Source organism: Aureobasidium melanogenum (assembly GCF_000721775.1).
Source record: "Aureobasidium melanogenum CBS 110374 unplaced genomic scaffold scaffold_31, whole genome shotgun sequence".
NCBI classification, from domain to species: Eukaryota; Fungi; Ascomycota; class Dothideomycetes; order Dothideales; family Saccotheciaceae; genus Aureobasidium; species Aureobasidium melanogenum.
The window spans coordinates 36,329-51,571 of record NW_024470083.1 but is presented as its reverse complement, the minus strand read 5'-3'; the positions used below and the strand labels follow the sequence as shown (position 1 = coordinate 51,571).

General features: G+C 50.8%; 8 protein-coding genes across 8 annotated transcripts; 3 read left to right on the top strand and 5 right to left on the bottom strand.

Moving 5' to 3' along the window:
* Positions 1–1,758: 1,758 nt before the first annotated feature.
* M437DRAFT_17508 (uncharacterized protein) lies at positions 1,759–2,040 on the bottom strand (the record flags this gene model as incomplete). Its single annotated transcript, XM_041018910.1, has 1 exon — positions 1,759–2,040. A coding segment is annotated over one exon (282 nt), but the record flags the coding sequence as incomplete, so codon positions are not given.
* A 1,461-nt stretch (positions 2,041–3,501) lies between these two features.
* On the top strand, positions 3,502–4,769 carry M437DRAFT_59197 (uncharacterized protein; the record flags this gene model as incomplete). Its single annotated transcript, XM_041023538.1, has 2 exons — positions 3,502–4,056; positions 4,110–4,769. The coding sequence occupies 2 exons, from the start codon at positions 3,502–3,504 to the stop codon at positions 4,767–4,769; spliced, it is 1,215 nt and encodes a 404-aa protein (XP_040875531.1).
* Positions 4,770–5,212: 443 nt separating this feature from the next.
* Positions 5,213–7,023, bottom strand: M437DRAFT_88478 (uncharacterized protein; the record flags this gene model as incomplete). The annotated part of the gene is made up of 2 exons (XM_041028842.1): positions 5,213–6,874; positions 6,931–7,023. The coding sequence occupies 2 exons, from the start codon at positions 7,021–7,023 to the stop codon at positions 5,213–5,215; spliced, it is 1,755 nt and encodes a 584-aa protein (XP_040875530.1).
* A 246-nt stretch (positions 7,024–7,269) lies between these two features.
* On the top strand, positions 7,270–8,160 carry M437DRAFT_88477 (uncharacterized protein; the record flags this gene model as incomplete). The annotated part of the gene is made up of 2 exons (XM_041028841.1): positions 7,270–7,854; positions 7,903–8,160. The coding sequence occupies 2 exons, from the start codon at positions 7,270–7,272 to the stop codon at positions 8,158–8,160; spliced, it is 843 nt and encodes a 280-aa protein (XP_040875529.1).
* A 126-nt stretch (positions 8,161–8,286) lies between these two features.
* M437DRAFT_59178 (uncharacterized protein) lies at positions 8,287–10,727 on the bottom strand (the record flags this gene model as incomplete). The annotated part of the gene is made up of 6 exons (XM_041023536.1): positions 8,287–8,353; positions 8,503–9,188; positions 9,242–10,375; positions 10,438–10,490; positions 10,541–10,582; positions 10,646–10,727. The coding sequence occupies 6 exons, from the start codon at positions 10,725–10,727 to the stop codon at positions 8,287–8,289; spliced, it is 2,064 nt and encodes a 687-aa protein (XP_040875528.1).
* A 415-nt stretch (positions 10,728–11,142) lies between these two features.
* Positions 11,143–11,553, top strand: M437DRAFT_88475 (uncharacterized protein; the record flags this gene model as incomplete). Its single annotated transcript, XM_041028840.1, has 3 exons — positions 11,143–11,284; positions 11,351–11,465; positions 11,523–11,553. The coding sequence occupies 3 exons, from the start codon at positions 11,143–11,145 to the stop codon at positions 11,551–11,553; spliced, it is 288 nt and encodes a 95-aa protein (XP_040875527.1).
* Positions 11,554–11,911: 358 nt separating this feature from the next.
* On the bottom strand, positions 11,912–13,279 carry M437DRAFT_59028 (phosphoglycerate kinase; the record flags this gene model as incomplete). Its single annotated transcript, XM_041023506.1, has 3 exons — positions 11,912–12,678; positions 12,737–13,157; positions 13,214–13,279. The coding sequence occupies 3 exons, from the start codon at positions 13,277–13,279 to the stop codon at positions 11,912–11,914; spliced, it is 1,254 nt and encodes a 417-aa protein (XP_040875526.1).
* Positions 13,280–13,763: 484 nt separating this feature from the next.
* On the bottom strand, positions 13,764–14,821 carry M437DRAFT_78895 (uncharacterized protein; the record flags this gene model as incomplete). The annotated part of the gene is made up of 6 exons (XM_041027068.1): positions 13,764–13,835; positions 13,886–14,207; positions 14,264–14,457; positions 14,510–14,535; positions 14,590–14,680; positions 14,750–14,821. 6 exons carry the CDS (start codon positions 14,819–14,821, stop codon positions 13,764–13,766), a joined length of 777 nt encoding a protein of 258 aa, XP_040875525.1.
* Positions 14,822–15,243: the final 422 nt, after the last annotated feature.

The following is a 15,243-nucleotide window of genomic DNA, read 5'->3' as shown; positions in this document are numbered from 1 at the left end:
GTCCGCGGTTTCTCTGCCCAAACTCATCCCTCGAGGGCTTCTTTTGCCGTCACGCGCCTTGCAACTGACATATAAACACTATTTTCTCCATCTCGCTCTGTCCACCCCATGCTTTGCTCGACTTGATTCACCAGCTTTTGTGTCGTCTACGATCTTCAAAGCAACGCCGGTAATCGCGCGTATGCACCGGCCTCGTAAGTCTTTTAATGTTCGCATTGCCAACTCCGATCCTTCAATTCCCCTAGTCGCAACTAGGAATCTCCTCAATCTCCGTTTCGCTTCTTGTCAACCCAAAAAATTCTCCGTTCTATGTTTGCACTACCCTTTCACATCTACCATATCTTGAGTTTCCTTGTTCACAGCGCTTTCTGCGAGATCTGCTGCACGTAACCGCTGCGCTCCCTGCGTGGCCCGACACACGCCAGGTTGCGCAGTGCCATGTGTTCTTCCACTCTCTCCAAGAACTCCTTGCACAGCTGCTGTGAGCCTTGTCAGGGTCCTTCGCGACAGTGATTGGTATGAAGTCTCAACGTCCAAGACTTTGTGTGCGCATCACTTTCAAATGACAAAACCTAGCAGCCTGATATTATCAAAGCAGGCTTGGTTAACGCTCCTGCAGCTATGCACCTGAGCTCTTAGCTGGTCATGACCCCCAAATCTGCACCTAACGCGCGAGGATCGCGTGCATGACGCGTACTACTGTGCTCTGCGCTGACTCACCTTCTTTGATGGAGCTTAGGACTTTGTTCTCGGTCTCTTTCAATGCACCAAATAACAAATGCTCAAACCGAAACAAGTCGTTGCAGCCTGCTAGACGGCAAGTTGTTGCAGCTCGCTTGATCAGAATGGAACTCTATTTTCGAGATCGGTCGCACACGGCCAATCCGGCACTTTTGCCTATATCGAAAGGTGACATTGTCAATTGGTCTTCAAGCCATCGGGCTAGCCGGCAGCTGATGGTTGCAAATATTTGATCTTCTCCTTGCATTATCTGGTAGGTTGCCGCATTGAGGCTCTCTCAGCCACCCGGCCCCGCATAATATCGCAAAGCATCACGAGCTTCTTTTGTCGATTATTCATGATTGGATGTGGTAGCCAGTCTTGCGATCTAGCCGAGGTTCAAGAGGTAAGAGCTAACATCTACTATTCGAATAACAATATACAACTCGAGCTTAAATGGTGACACTGGCCTCGCTCGACCTGTTTTAAAAACGGAAAGAGATTCGTCCAAGCCAATGGGAGAGGTTTCCGGTGGTATACTTTTATGTGTTTTGATTCTTTCCATCAAGACTTAAATGGCCGTGGTCTAGATATCTCATACCAAGCCTGGATCAGTCAAGTCTCCCGTGTCAATGCCTCTCCTGAGGCAGCGATGCCTTGATTTCTGGTCCACACAAAAGAGCGAAGAGCATTGAAGGAAGGTGCAATATGGCCGAAGCACTTAACGGACTCGGCTCAAAGTTGCCGGAGTTGTAGACGGCAAGAAAGATGAGGGACAATGACAACTTTTATAGCAAGAATGTGACCAATGTGTGCATGCTAATCCTTCGCTCATATTTGGCCGCAACATTACAGTAGCCAGTCTCTCATACCAATCAACGTCTCGGCCTCAAAATGATATCTCGTGAAACTGATGTAACCCAGCCGTAAAACTCCCTGAAATGCTGTTATGATATGCATTGTCGCATCCATCTCTTAGAAAGACCATTGCTTCTTGGACGCGACAGGCTTGTAGCCACCGCCGTAGCCGTGCTTGCCACCATAGCCATGGCTGTGTTGATATGCAATCTGCTCTGCCTGGCTCTTGTAGTGTTCCAGTTCGCCTTTCCAAAGCCTGATCCAATAGCTCACATCCTCAGCTGCGCCGTCGACACCTCTTTGCGAGAGCCAGAAGGCCAGAACGACAAGGCCGCCCCAGAAGGTGATGCGGAAAGCCAGTCGCACCCAGAAGAGCACACTCTGGACCAGCATGTTGACGAGTTTGAGCGAGATGTAGAGGATGACGAGCATCAGGGCGATCTTGGTGAGGTCGGGCTTTTCGAGCAGCGACTGGAAGGTGGGGAGGAGGTATTTGTGGAAGACATCGTTGAGAGTCGACAGAGGACCGAAGATGCCGGGAGTAAGGTATCCGTTGCGGAAGAGGTAGCTTGCCCAGTCTGAGTGGTGTCTTGTTAGTGCTGGTTGTGACGATTTGCATGTGATCGTGTGCCTCACCTTGAACGGCCTCCATGTTGGTGGTTTGCAGCGAGAGTAAATCTGTGTGTGTTGCCCAGCACGGAAACTCAGATGACGGGGTGAGCGGTTCTTAGATATTCGTGGGTATTGCAGAGATGATGACAGATTTATAGTGTTGAAGGACATGTAAACACAGAGCTCAATCTCAGACCCCAAGCTTCAAAGAGCTCCGAGACATGCATCGCCTTAGTCAAGTTTCGAGATTGTGGCATAGCTTGGTCGGATATGCCGGCATACTCAGATGCTTTGGATGACATGCAACATTTCAGACTGAACTTCATACTCAAGCCTGTCCTGGCTGATGATGGCTTGACTTGTCTGCATTGTTCCTCCATGCACTGTCGCGATTGATTTGATGGGTGAACAAGATCAAACAATTTCCAGCCGGATTTCCAGCATCGCCGCTTTAGCTCATCTGGGAGAGCGCCAGACTGAAGTCAACTTCTGTCCTTCTTGTTCCGACAAGAGTATTCTGGAGGCACTGTGTTCGATCCACAGAAGCGGCATTTCGTTTTGTCATTGAGGCATTCTTTTTGTTCTTATCATGGTCTCCGCGGGATTTAAAACAATTCTCTGCGCCACGACTCTGTTGGCTTGCGACTTCATTCGACTTTCCCGTCTCCGCCGCTTTATCTTTTGGACCACAACTGGCTCTTTCAAAAACGCGATAGGCAGGTAGGTACATATCTGTGTCTGAGATGTCTGCTCGGCTCTCGGCAACTGGATACGAGTGTGAGCGATTTCTTCCCTTTGTCCCCTGTGTCAAAGTGGGACTCGCTCTTCGCACGCAATTATATGCCTCCGCAAAACGGCAACATGTTGGATAGGAAGGATCACATGCAGAGACTGAGGGAGATTGTCGCTCAACCAGTTGCAAGAGCGAAGCAAAGTCAGTTTCTCACTGGAACCGCACGTGCTCTCTTGAAGGCCTCTGGGAGGAGGTGATAGGCTTCACAGCCATAGGCGGTTGAAAGGCAGCCAATGAACGATGCGGAGAGAGCGCACGAGGGCATGTCGTCGACTCTCAGCTTTACAGTTGAGGCACACGACACTGAACGACGTTCCCCTCGTGCGCCTGTTGATAGGGAAAGTGCCAGTCTGCAAGTAGTATCAAATATGTCGTCGTCTCCTAGTCCACGCCTCCGATTCCTTTTTCCTGTCCACGTCTATTCCCTTGCCTGCACAAGATCCCCTTTCCTGCTACGCCATACTCGATAGTTTGTGATACCACCAGGGTGCCGTTTTTGTCATACCCTTCATTACACAATGGCTTCTTCACACCTCCCTCCTACCCCAGCCTCATCGACGGACATCCGGGGCAAGGAGAAGCTTGTGCCTCTTGCTCCAGCTTGCAACCTCCCTCCCTCGGCCTATGTGGATGGCAGTGATAGAGCCACCTCGTCACCTCTCTCAAGTCATGGTTCTGATTCATCGTATCACCCTCATTCACCCGTGTCTCTGAACAATGGAAGACGTAAGTCTACTGCTGCTCAGTCAAGCTCGGCCAAAGCAGACGACACATTCGCTCTTCCTCCACCGCCAACTCGCAATCGCAAGATCATCCAGATGAAGCCAAAGACTACCGCTGGCGAGAAGCAGCCGGACCCGGAAGTTGAGGCAGCACCGGCAAAGGCCACTGGCGGTAGAAAGAAGGGTGCCAATGCAAACAGCACAGCCGCTAGCCGTAAAGTAGCTCGCAAAACAGCACACAGCTTGATCGAAAGGCGACGACGCTCCAAGATGAATGAGGAATTTGGTGTCTTGAAGGACATGATTCCTGCCTGTCAAGGTCAAGAGATGCACAAGTTGGCAATCCTCCAGGTTAGTCGTGCGGCGCAGTTTTCTGACCCAAGCATGCGCTAACAATGTTCAAGGCAAGCATCGAGTATCTTCGCTACCTCGAGCGTTGCATCACCGACCTCAAAGCCGACAACACAGCCGCGAGACAGGGCTCAACATCGCAGCCTGCCGTGTCTGCTGTACCTACACCACAACCCACTGCTGTCGTTGACCAGCCCATGGAGCAAGAGGAAGATGATGACCAGGAAATGTCGGACACAAACCATTCCACCGGTGCTTCAACACCAAATGGCCCACTCCTTTCACACACACAATCTCGGGAATCCATCCCATCTCTATCCTCTCTGCCCTCCATGTCTCATTACGGATACAAATCGCCTGCCATCGCACCATCTGATGCCTCTTCTTCTCGACACTACAGCATCTCGTCTGCTTCTGCTCCTTCGTTTTCTCCTTACATACACTCACAACAAGCATCACCCTTCTTCGCTCCGACTGCTGGTCAACACGAGCCTGCGCCTTTCGCACTCACGAGCCCTGCACTACGAGCGCAAGACTCATCCATGCACCAAAGACCAGGAGTTGCGGGTGAGGATGCAAGACTTCGCGACCGCAGAGAGAAGGATTTGGACCGTGAAGCAATGGCTGCTCTGTTGATGTTGAACTCGGATAGGAGAACTTTCAAAGACAAGTCTGGCCGTGGTATGAGTGTGCAAGATCTGCTGAGCAATTGATTCATGAGGTATTCTCTGGGGCCATGCAAGGTGTATGCATTGGGAAAATGAACGACGATGATAATGAATTTGACGATCGGACGGTGTGCAGGACGTGTTAAGGTCTTTGTTAGTGATCAGGCCCCAAAGAAAAGCATTCTCGTTTCTATCTTATTAGTTGGCATTTGCTCAAGAATCTCCAAGAAGCCACTGATACACGAACAAGCGATCATTGATCTATGGTAAAAGTGCTGGTCACCTCAGTAAGGCTTCCAGTGTTCGTAGCAATCTCTCCAGAACCAACAACTTGACACACGACGATCACAAGGCACGATGTTCTCGAAAGTAGGGTATTCTATGAAAAGAGCAAATGGATTGTTATTGAAGATTACAGAAATTGCATGCAGTTGACTCAAGTATGATAACCCGTAGTTGAGTCAAGTGGATGCGAGTTGATGGCGACTTTACTCAAGGAGGGCTCTCAGGTTGTCCCAGATGAAGTCTGAATTGTCCCTTGAGAAGCCGATATAGAAATCAGAAAATTGCTGCCCGGCCAACGTTCCAGACCCACCGTGGGAGATGCCAAAAGAGATGATCCTCTTGGCACTGTCGTATCTCATGCTCTCAAGCTGAAGCATGTGTATGGTCGTGCCTTGAACGTCAATCAAGAGACATGTAACACCGAGAACCACCAGATAGCGTGGATGTGCCACTGAGCCGACAGGGAGAACTTCGTAAAGCTCGGGTGCCAGGGTCAGACCAGAGACTATGTCCATTAAGGACTCGGTTTGTGTTATGCCGGTATTCATGAATGCTGAGAACCAAGTGCGATAGGCCTGAAGTAGGAAGTCGTTATCCGCGCCTCCTGGCAGCTTGCTGAGCCACAGATCGATAAGCACACCTATCTCGTCATACTCTACAGTGAGACTATGACAGACTCGGATCACTGCCTCGATAGTCCGAGCCTCATTGAGTGCCTGCACGATACTGGTGGGAAGGGCACAATCTAGAGAGATACGCACAGCGGCGATCAGGTTTCGCAAACCAGTCTCATCGGCCTCATCCAGGTTGATCTTGGCCATGATGCACTCGATGACTGCAGCACACATGGCCGAGTCAGGAGCGGTGAAGAGAATGAACCTCAGAGTTGAAGAAAGGTGCTCAAAAGTTTGAGAGGGGATAGAAGTTAGCACACCTGATGGAGTGTCGTGAAGAGACCAGGACAACGCCTTAGGCAAGTCTTCGTATTCCTCCAAGACTCGAATGGTCGACTGAGGGACATGATAATTGAAGAAAGCAATCAGGCTTACCCTCGCAGGCTCTCGCTTGAGAGCAGTGCGAACCAGAGCATTGCGAACCTCATTGACAATGTATGCCAAGCCATTCTGGCATATGGTCATGTTGGCTCTCATTTCTGACAAAGACTCTTCGTGAATGTGGACCTCGCCCCTCAGCCTCTCTTGTTCTTCAGCGGCATCGGCAAGCTTGGAATGAAGAGAGGCTTCGTCTCCACTCAAATTTCTGATTCGTGTTTGGAGTCGACCCTCAAGCTCCTGCCTCTGCCGGTTTTCCTTCTCTAGACGCTCTAGACGCTGGCGTTGTTCCTGCACCCTGGGTCGCAGCACGGCAAGCTCTTGGTCCGCAGTCTGCTTGGTCTGAAGGTTGTTTCTGTTCGCGATGGCTTGTTCCTTGAGCTTGTTGTTGCTGGAAGTTCTCATACTCTCATGCTGTATGTGAAGAGCAGTGAGATTCTCTTGAGTCTCCTTCAAGTCTGCCTGTACTTTCTTGAGCTCATCGGAGGTGCTATTGAATGAGTTCTCGACCTGCTCAGCTCGCGACTTGAGTTCATCGTGCTGCTGCTTCAAGTGGTCGTATTCTTGTTGACGATTGGATAAGGTCTCGGAAGTCTCCTCCGCCGCCTTTTGGAGGTCCGCAACTTCCTTATTCCTGGCCAATAACTCAACATGCTGCTTCTTTTGCTGATCTTCAAGCTCCCTAATTCGACCTTCCGCATTGTTCACGGAGGTGGTGAGCTCAGTGACTTTAAAAGACAGACCTGCATTCTCTTGAGTGGATTCGTCAAGTTGAGATTTCCAACCGACGTCGCGCAGCTTGATTCCCTGGCGCTGATCAGGGTCAATCAGCTGTCACTGGTTGCATTTGGAAGGTGCCTAGTACTTACCAGTTGTTTGACAAGGATCTCGTAGTCCTCGAGGGTTTTGAGCTCTTGATCGAGTTCAGACATGGTGATGTTGTCCTCGTGAACGTCTGACATGGTGATGTTGTTGAAGGTAAAAGGAAAGATAGCAAAAGAAAGCGCGGTTTGTTGCAGCTGGTGAGAGGAAAGGTAAGTCGTCAGAAGAAAGCGGAATTTGTTGTCCTTGTTTTTTGTAGTGAAATCAAGGCGCGGTCGTGTTTGTTGTTTTCACTCGACAAGTGAGAAGACTCGACGTGAATTTTCCGTTCTCTCTTTTATGGGAGTTCTGGACAAACTTCCTGTTCTTCTTGCATCAGTCACAACATGGCTCCGAAGAGATCGTTCTTGGGCAGATCGGCTGCCCAGAAGCTGATTGATCCTGCAATCCGCAGAGCTGTTGAATTTCAAGAACTGTCTGCTCGCATTGAGAAGGCTCAGGCAGAATCAGTTGGTTTGCGTGCAGTGCCAGCACACCTCGACATCAATGAAATTCGTCGTCAGGCTCAGGAGAACGACAAAACCATCAACTCACTTCAGCAAGAGTCGCTCATCCAAGATGATCAAAGACTTAAGCGTCAGGACATGCAACGCCAGCTCGACAACGTCCTCGCAGGACTGAACACTCAGGGTGAACTACCAGCTGTGGCCAGAAGCAAAGCTCAGATTCAAGCTCAGCGAATGGCATGTCTCCAGTTCCTTGCCGACACTGTGACAGACGCAACGCCACAAGAGCAAGCAAACTTCCACGGTCTCGTGGCTGCTGCTCAAGAACCCGAAAAGCTCGTACCAGGCGACAAGTACACTAAGGAGCACATCATGTGGGCTCTGAACTCGGACACCACAAAAGACTCCTGGACCATCGACGAAGTCTTCGAAGCTCTTGTATCCGCTCGTAGAACAGTCGACCAGGTGAAGGAGGCCAAAGAAAAGAATCGTCAGCTCTGAGAAATGGACAAGCAAGGACAACACACTGTTGACAGCAAGTTCGCCATCATTAGCTCAACACTTGAAAGAATCGACACAACTGGACAAGAGACGGCCAAGGAAACCCGAAGACTGGAAAACAGCATGCAGAAGGTCGTAGATGCCCTCGGACCATTCGATGATGGAGCCTTGATCGCTCGTCCTTCTACTGCTCCTCCGCCTGTCACCGCTGCCACATACACACGTACTGTACCCAGTTCTTTCAACCAAATCACAAGCGACGAATCGTAGGCTCTCTGTGGAAAGGCCTATGTTTCCAAAACCACTGTGCATTTCTACAGTGTATACTCTACATCTTGGTGTAGTCGGAGTGAGTTGCATTCGATTGTCTGCTCTTTTCGGCATCGTTTACTGACATCAAGCAGAAGGTGTGATGCCACATTTCTTTAACGTCTCCCGTGCAGTGGTCACCTTGAGACCGACTCTGCGCATAAATTAGCATACTTGAAACAACTTGCAGATGAATCAAGTTGGGGAGGGCCAGTGAGACCAGGTTCTCGGGAATTGAGAAGCGATGGCAGGAGAGTTTGTAGTGAAGTTGGTGAACAGAAAGAGGGGAAAGGAACCACTCACCTAGCATCCAAGTCATAAGCCTCCCACTTCGCGGCCTTCTCCACCCATCTCGAGCAACTTTCCAATTGCGGTTTGCTTCCTCTCTCACCACCTGCCTCTATCCATTCGATCACGGACATTTCGTAATGCGCTACTGGCAGTGACCAGTTATCTTTGTTTCCGCCCTTGAACTCGCTCCACTCGTGGTTCAGGACCTGCGTCTCCAAGATTTGACGGGCAGTTTTCGTATCGCCGAGCCATCGAGTTACTGTAGCTCGGAGAAGTGATAATGTGGCTAATTCGTCAACTGCATTGTCGTGACAGCCGTTCTGCTCACTCCATGCCAGACGCTCGAGACTGTGGACGAGGTGTTCTTTTCTCATCCTCTTGAACCCGGCCCAGAAGTAGATGATCTCTTCTACGGGAGCAATGCCCACAGCGTCGACGAAAGAAACACCGCGAGCCTTGGATCGTTCCTCCCACTTTGTGATCTTGCGGGTCACAAAGGCATCAAAGGGCAATTGACGTGCCATGAAGCGTTTTTTGCCTGCGTGAATTGGCACTTTTCGTAGCAGTTCTGTTGCGCGAGACGCATATTTCTGTGCTCGGCCTGCATCGACTGACTTGGCTTCGCGGTGGAGTTCGACATAACACACACCAGCAATATAGTAGTACAAGCCGTGAGACCAGTTGTTGAGTTCAACACACTATTCAGACCCGTCAGTAAACCCTCTTAACTCACTTGTTGTATAAAACGGACCGTCAAGAAAGAAGTGGCACATTCTTCGTATTTGTGCAGATACATGCAGTTCAGACTCTTCTCAAACCACTGCAATGCCTCGACTTGTTTGAGTGGACTCTTTTCATGAGTGCCGCACATAGTAACGGCATCTTCCAGCTGTTTGTTAGCAGCCAACATTCTTGCTTCCTCGAGTCTCCAGAGGCGAGATTGAGGATAGCGTTTGCGCATCTGGACCAGCAGAGTCGTCAGGCGTTCTTTGGGATAAGCATCCGAGGTGACAATGTCGCAGAATCCAACGGTGAGATTGTAAAATCCTAGTGTTACCAGGCCCGCCATAGCGCCGTTGATGTTCGAGTATTGGGTAGCCCGCCACAACATCTGGATGCCAAGCTCGCGATCACCTTTGAATCCAATAATATACAAGAGTTTGGAAAAGGCTGGGGGAATCAGAGAGAGCATTAACTGCATCAAACCAAAACAGAGACTCGTGCCAGAATGCACAAAGAGGTCGACAGGATGATTGGTGAAATCACTAAAGTCGTCTTCTTCCACGACGGGTGCTACAGGAGTCTGTGTGGATGACGAGCCAGGTCGAATAGACAAATTCTCGAGTTTGGATTCCAGCTCCTTACACTCCAGGTGGCCCTGGTAGGTTGTGGGAGTGGCAGGAGCAGCAATACTCTCATCGGCGTCGACAAAGTCATCATCAACATCCTCATCTGGAGCGACCAGAGTCTGACCAGAGATTGAAGGACCTTCCGAGGCAAGTGAAGGAGCCGAGTTGACAGTCGACCTCGTGCTTGTACTGCCAACAGAAGCAGAGCTCCTCCCTTTCAAGTATCTCTTTTCGGCATCTGCTATCTCTTGCAGAGCGACATAAGCTTTCCTCATCTTGTAGAAACCCTTGATACTCTCGGAGAGACTCTCGGTTAAGACGGCAACAACGGCACTCATAAGCTGAGCTTCGGAAAGGCAAAGTGCGTATTCGCTTCCCGGCGGGTAGATTTTGGAGTGGTAGGCATTCTTGTCGGCGTGGCGTTGATGGTCGTAAGCAGCCGACTCGGCTTGTGACAGACGTTCAGAGGCCTCTCGCATGAAATCCTGCTCAAAGCCGAGAGCAGCTCGCAAGAAAGAAGATAGACCTTGGCCCAACTACTTCAAATACGTAGTAAGTCAAGTGCTGATCCGAGATAGGATGCTGTCGTTGTACGTACCTTGTGGAAAGGCGAGTTGCCCTTTGACAATTCTGCTTCTGCTGTCTCGACATCTGGACGGATATAAGCTTAGAATAGTAGTTTCCATGCAGTGTTACAATACCATCATTAAGTATGTACGACACAGCAGCCATAGCACTCTCGACTGCGCATGGTGATCAGCCCACGTGCCCATGTAAGAGGATCTGCATTGAATAGGTAAACATACGTGCCTGAGGCTCTTCGAGAGCACTCAGCGAGTGTGTCGAGCTCGAGGCGCTCTGCTTTGCAGCTCCCAGCCACTTCTTCATGGTTGATTATGTTTTGGCAATTAGCGATTTCAAGGAAGATTGACAAGTTACAACAAGCATATGCACAGAGAAAGACAAGTCATGGACGGCACGGTACGGAGTTAGTCGAGACATTATGGAGATGCACTGCCATGTCCGAGCATGCCGCACATAAAGCGTGATATCATCGCTGTCGTACTCGTATTGCACTTTTGCGGAGGAGCGACCAACTTGGAGAGCTTCGTGTTTGCTCTGTTTGGCTGCATGATGCCAACACCGCCAGCCCAGCACTGAGTGAGAGCCAATACCATCAACCTCACTCGCCATCAATCAATCATCGCTCGTCAAAACTATCATCTTGCCAAACCAACGCATACAACCCTTTTCTTTCCGACACACACACACACACACACACACACACACACGAACCGCAATCATGTCCGGCGCAGCACAAGGAGACGCCAACACCACAAAGGCCATCGTTTCAGACCGCAAGGACGACTCGCAACCACTGGCACCCCAGAAGCAAGCTGCTCAGCTCGAGGAGGATGACGAGTTCGAGGACTTTCCTGTAGAAGGTGCGTCGTCTTTACCTTTGCCATCCTCTCAAAAATGGTTAAAAGACTGATCGTTGCGACAAATAGACTGGCCCGCAGAAGAGGAACTCGGCGCATCCGGCGCCGGCGCAGGAACCACACATCTGTGGGAGGAGAGTTGGGATGATGATGACACAAGCGACGAGTTCTCGGTTCAGCTTCAGTATGTTTTTCCTATATATCAGCACCTTGTTTGACTGCATCCTAACTCTTCAACCAGAAACGAGCTCAAGAAGATGGAGAAGCGTTGAACCCATAGCGCCCTACGAATCCACAACAATCAGCCTACCTCAGGCATACACGACTTCGGCAATTGGCTTATCTTATGGCCTTGCCACGGAAACGGCATGGCATGGCACGGCGTCTCGGAGTACTGAATATCACACCTTTACCAAAGAGAGAGCGGAGAAAGCATATACAAACAAATGAAGCTCCTTCCAAAGCTACCTTACACATCACAAGAACACAAGGGAAATATGGTTATAGATGAGTCGTAACATAATGCATTTCGGACATCTCTAAAGACTTGCTCTGCTTGCCTTGCCCGTGGTATAAATCAGATCCCGGATATCTCCCTTTTGCGATTTTGAAAAAAACACTCTGATGAGTTTACTTACTCGAAAGAGCAGTAACACCGGGGAGCTCCTTGCCCTCGAGCAGCTCGAGCGAAGCACCACCACCGGTCGAGACGTGGCTGAGCTTGTCCTCAACACCGTACTTGGCAGCGACAGTGGCAGTGTCACCACCACCAATGATGACAACCTTGCCGGCCTGGGCAGCGGCAACAGCGTTGTCGAGAGTGGCCTTGGTGCCGCGAGCGAACTTCTCGAACTCGAAGACACCACAGGGGCCGTTCCACAGAATGGTCTTGGCCTCGTCAATGGTCTCCTTGAAGAGCTTGATCGACTCCTCACCACAGTCAAGACCCATCCAGCCGTCGGGGATTCCCTCCTTGTCGGTGGCCTTGCCAGTGTTGGCGTCCTTGTCGAACTTGTCGGCAGTGATGAAGTCAGTAGGAAGGACAATCTTGACGTTGTTCTTCTTGGCCTTCTCAACAAGGTCCTTGACAGTCTTGCTGCCGGCCTCGTCGAAGAGCGAGTCACCAATCTTCATGTTCTCAAGAGTCTTCTTGAAGGTGAAAGCCATACCACCGCAGACGATGAGGCTGTTGACCTTGCCGAGGAGGTTGTCAATGAGCTGAATCTTGTCCGAGACCTTGGCACCACCGAGGATGGCAAGGAAGGGACGCTTGGGCTCCTCAAGGGCCTGAGCGAAGTAGTCGAGCTCCTTCTTGACGAGGAAACCAGAGGCCTTCTGGGGGAGGTCGACACCGACCATGGAGCTGTGGGCACGGTGAGCGGTACCGAAAGCGTCGTCTGAGGGGATTCGTTAGTATGTGTGGCTTAGTGAACGTGCGAACAAGCTGCAACTCACTGATGTAAACGTCACCAAGAGCGGTCAGGCCCTTGCGGAACTCCTCGACCTTAGCCTTGTCGGCCTTGACCTTCTTGCCCTCAGCATCCTTGCTGCTGCCCTCCTCCTCGGCGTGGAAACGCAAGTTCTCGAGGAGAACAATGCCGCCATCGGTGGTGCTGTTGACGGTCTTCTCGACCTCGGGGCCAACACAGTCGTTGGTGAAGGTGACCTTCTTGCCGACGAGCTTCTCGAGCTCGGCAACAACGGGCTTCAGCGAGTACTTCTGGTTGACCTTGCCGTCAGGGCGGCCCAAGTGGGACATGAGGATGACGGCCTTGGCGCCATTGTCGACGGCGTACTTGATGGTGGGGACAGCACCGGCGATGCGCTGGTTGTTGGTGATGTTCTTGTCAGCATCGAGGGGGACGTTGAAGTCGACCTGCACAGCGTTAGTAAGGGTGGTCAATGGTAGCTGGATGGCCAGAGTCAACATACACGGATCAAAACACGCTTGCCCTTGAGGTCGACGTCGGCGATAGAGAGCTTGTTGGAGAGCGACATTGTGACTGAATCGAGTGTGTCAGACAGTTTGGTGTGAGAGACAGCAGCAGACAAAGACGTACAGTTATATACAACAGTGCTTGATGGGTTGTTGTGGTGTGTGAGGGGCTTGAGTCTTTCCCCAACAGCTTCCGGCGGTCGGGACGAGGGGCAGCTCGAAAAATGCGTCACGACCGATGTGCTTCCGAGCATTCGTGCCCTCTCTCGTGTTGTCTATCAACTGATATCACCAATCATGACCTATCTATATACAGAGCCCCATTAGATCACCTGCTTCACTCGATGTCGCACCATATATCCTGCTTGAAGTTGCACATCTCAATCACTGTATCATTCAAGATGCCTTGCACCAAGCGACGTGTCTATCGGCCCGTAACGCCCCGTAAAGTCGCCAGAACGCCTGCCTATCCCGCTGTCCGATGGATGCTTGAAGATACCTAGGTAATCAACACACTGTCCCGATTTGTTCCTTGTGAATGGCTTTCTAAGCCTCCTCTGCCGAGTTGGTCAGAGAAAGGTAGGCCGTCCATGCAATACCAACGGTCGACACAAATGGCTGTAACAGTGTTAGTCGCTGCTCTTCAGTTAAAGTCAGATACCACTTACAATCTGGAACTGACGCGGCATAAGTCTGAAGTTGATCAGCTGTACAGCAGGCCAGACCAAGTAGTTGGCCTTGAGAGAAGGAATATAGATATCCTGGAACTTCTTCTGAATCTCCTTACGGCCGCCTCCTTCTGCCACAGTCATGAAAGTGAAGAAGGCTCCGAGACCAACCGGTGCAAACAGAAGCTGGTCAAAGGCGGTTCTCTTTGCTGCTGCGCTGGTGCCAGCTCCCTTGGCAAGAGGGAAAATGCGATTGAGGAAGCCGAACCACTTGTGTTGGACGGGAGCCATAATAAAACCATATGCCATGAATCTTGTCAATCTGCCCAGTGTATCAGCATTTTTGAATCCTTGTTTCTTGCTCTTGGTTCCTTGTACCTCTCAAAGTCGAACGGTGGAGGCAGCACCTTGGAATCAGGGATGAGCTCTTCCTCAGAGATTCTGCGGTCTATCTCATGAATCTCAATGGCCAATCGATCGTTCTTGGGGTCGGGGCCACCAGGTTTGCGAACGGCACGTTCTCTGACTGCTGTGAGAGTTTGGGCGACAGTGTCGGCTACACCACCAAGCACCTGGACGAGACGTCAGGAACACATTTCAGCGTGTGGTCGTAAATGGACTTACGGCGTTGGTGACCATGGTCGTAAGCACTGAAACGAAGGTTAGCACAGAGTCACAAGACATGTCGCAAGTCTCAATCATACCTGGTCTCGCAGCATAGTAGCTGTTGAACTTGGACACCAAAAAGGAGACCATGATTAATTCGGTGATGAATACTAAGGTGTGTAGGAGAGGCTGTCGCGGAAACAAGCAGGTCAGCGCCGAGAGGTTACCTAAGTGAGGCAATGACCGAATGAGACTCACATAGCGCCCGTAAATGTATCTCGAGTTCAAATTCCACAGGACCTGCCTGCGAATGCTTTTGAAAGAAGGCATGATTGAGAGAAGGAAAATGTGAATGACGCCGGCACTCTTCCTGGGGGCTCTGACGTACGTCGATTCAGAGCCGAGTCGATCGGGATCAGGGTCAGCTGCAGTGGGGCACGCGCAAATGGACGTCTTATCGTAAGAGAGATTCTCAGCCCTTTGTTCTCTTGTGCTAAACTGCTCAACGAATACTGTCAGAGTAGAAGGTTGAGAAAGTTATAGCTATTGGCGAAACTGGTCATGCTGAAGGAGGGTCTAGGTTTGTCTCCCCAGCCAGCCGTCGTCAGTCGCCATCGATCAGCACCCTGCGTCTCCGCGCCTGTTCTGGTGGCCGGCCGTGGCATCCGAGAGGAGAAATTCCCGCGAAGCTCTGAATGCTCGAACTGCCCATCAGCCAATGGCCGCAGCGTCTCGAAGACGTTTCATCCTGT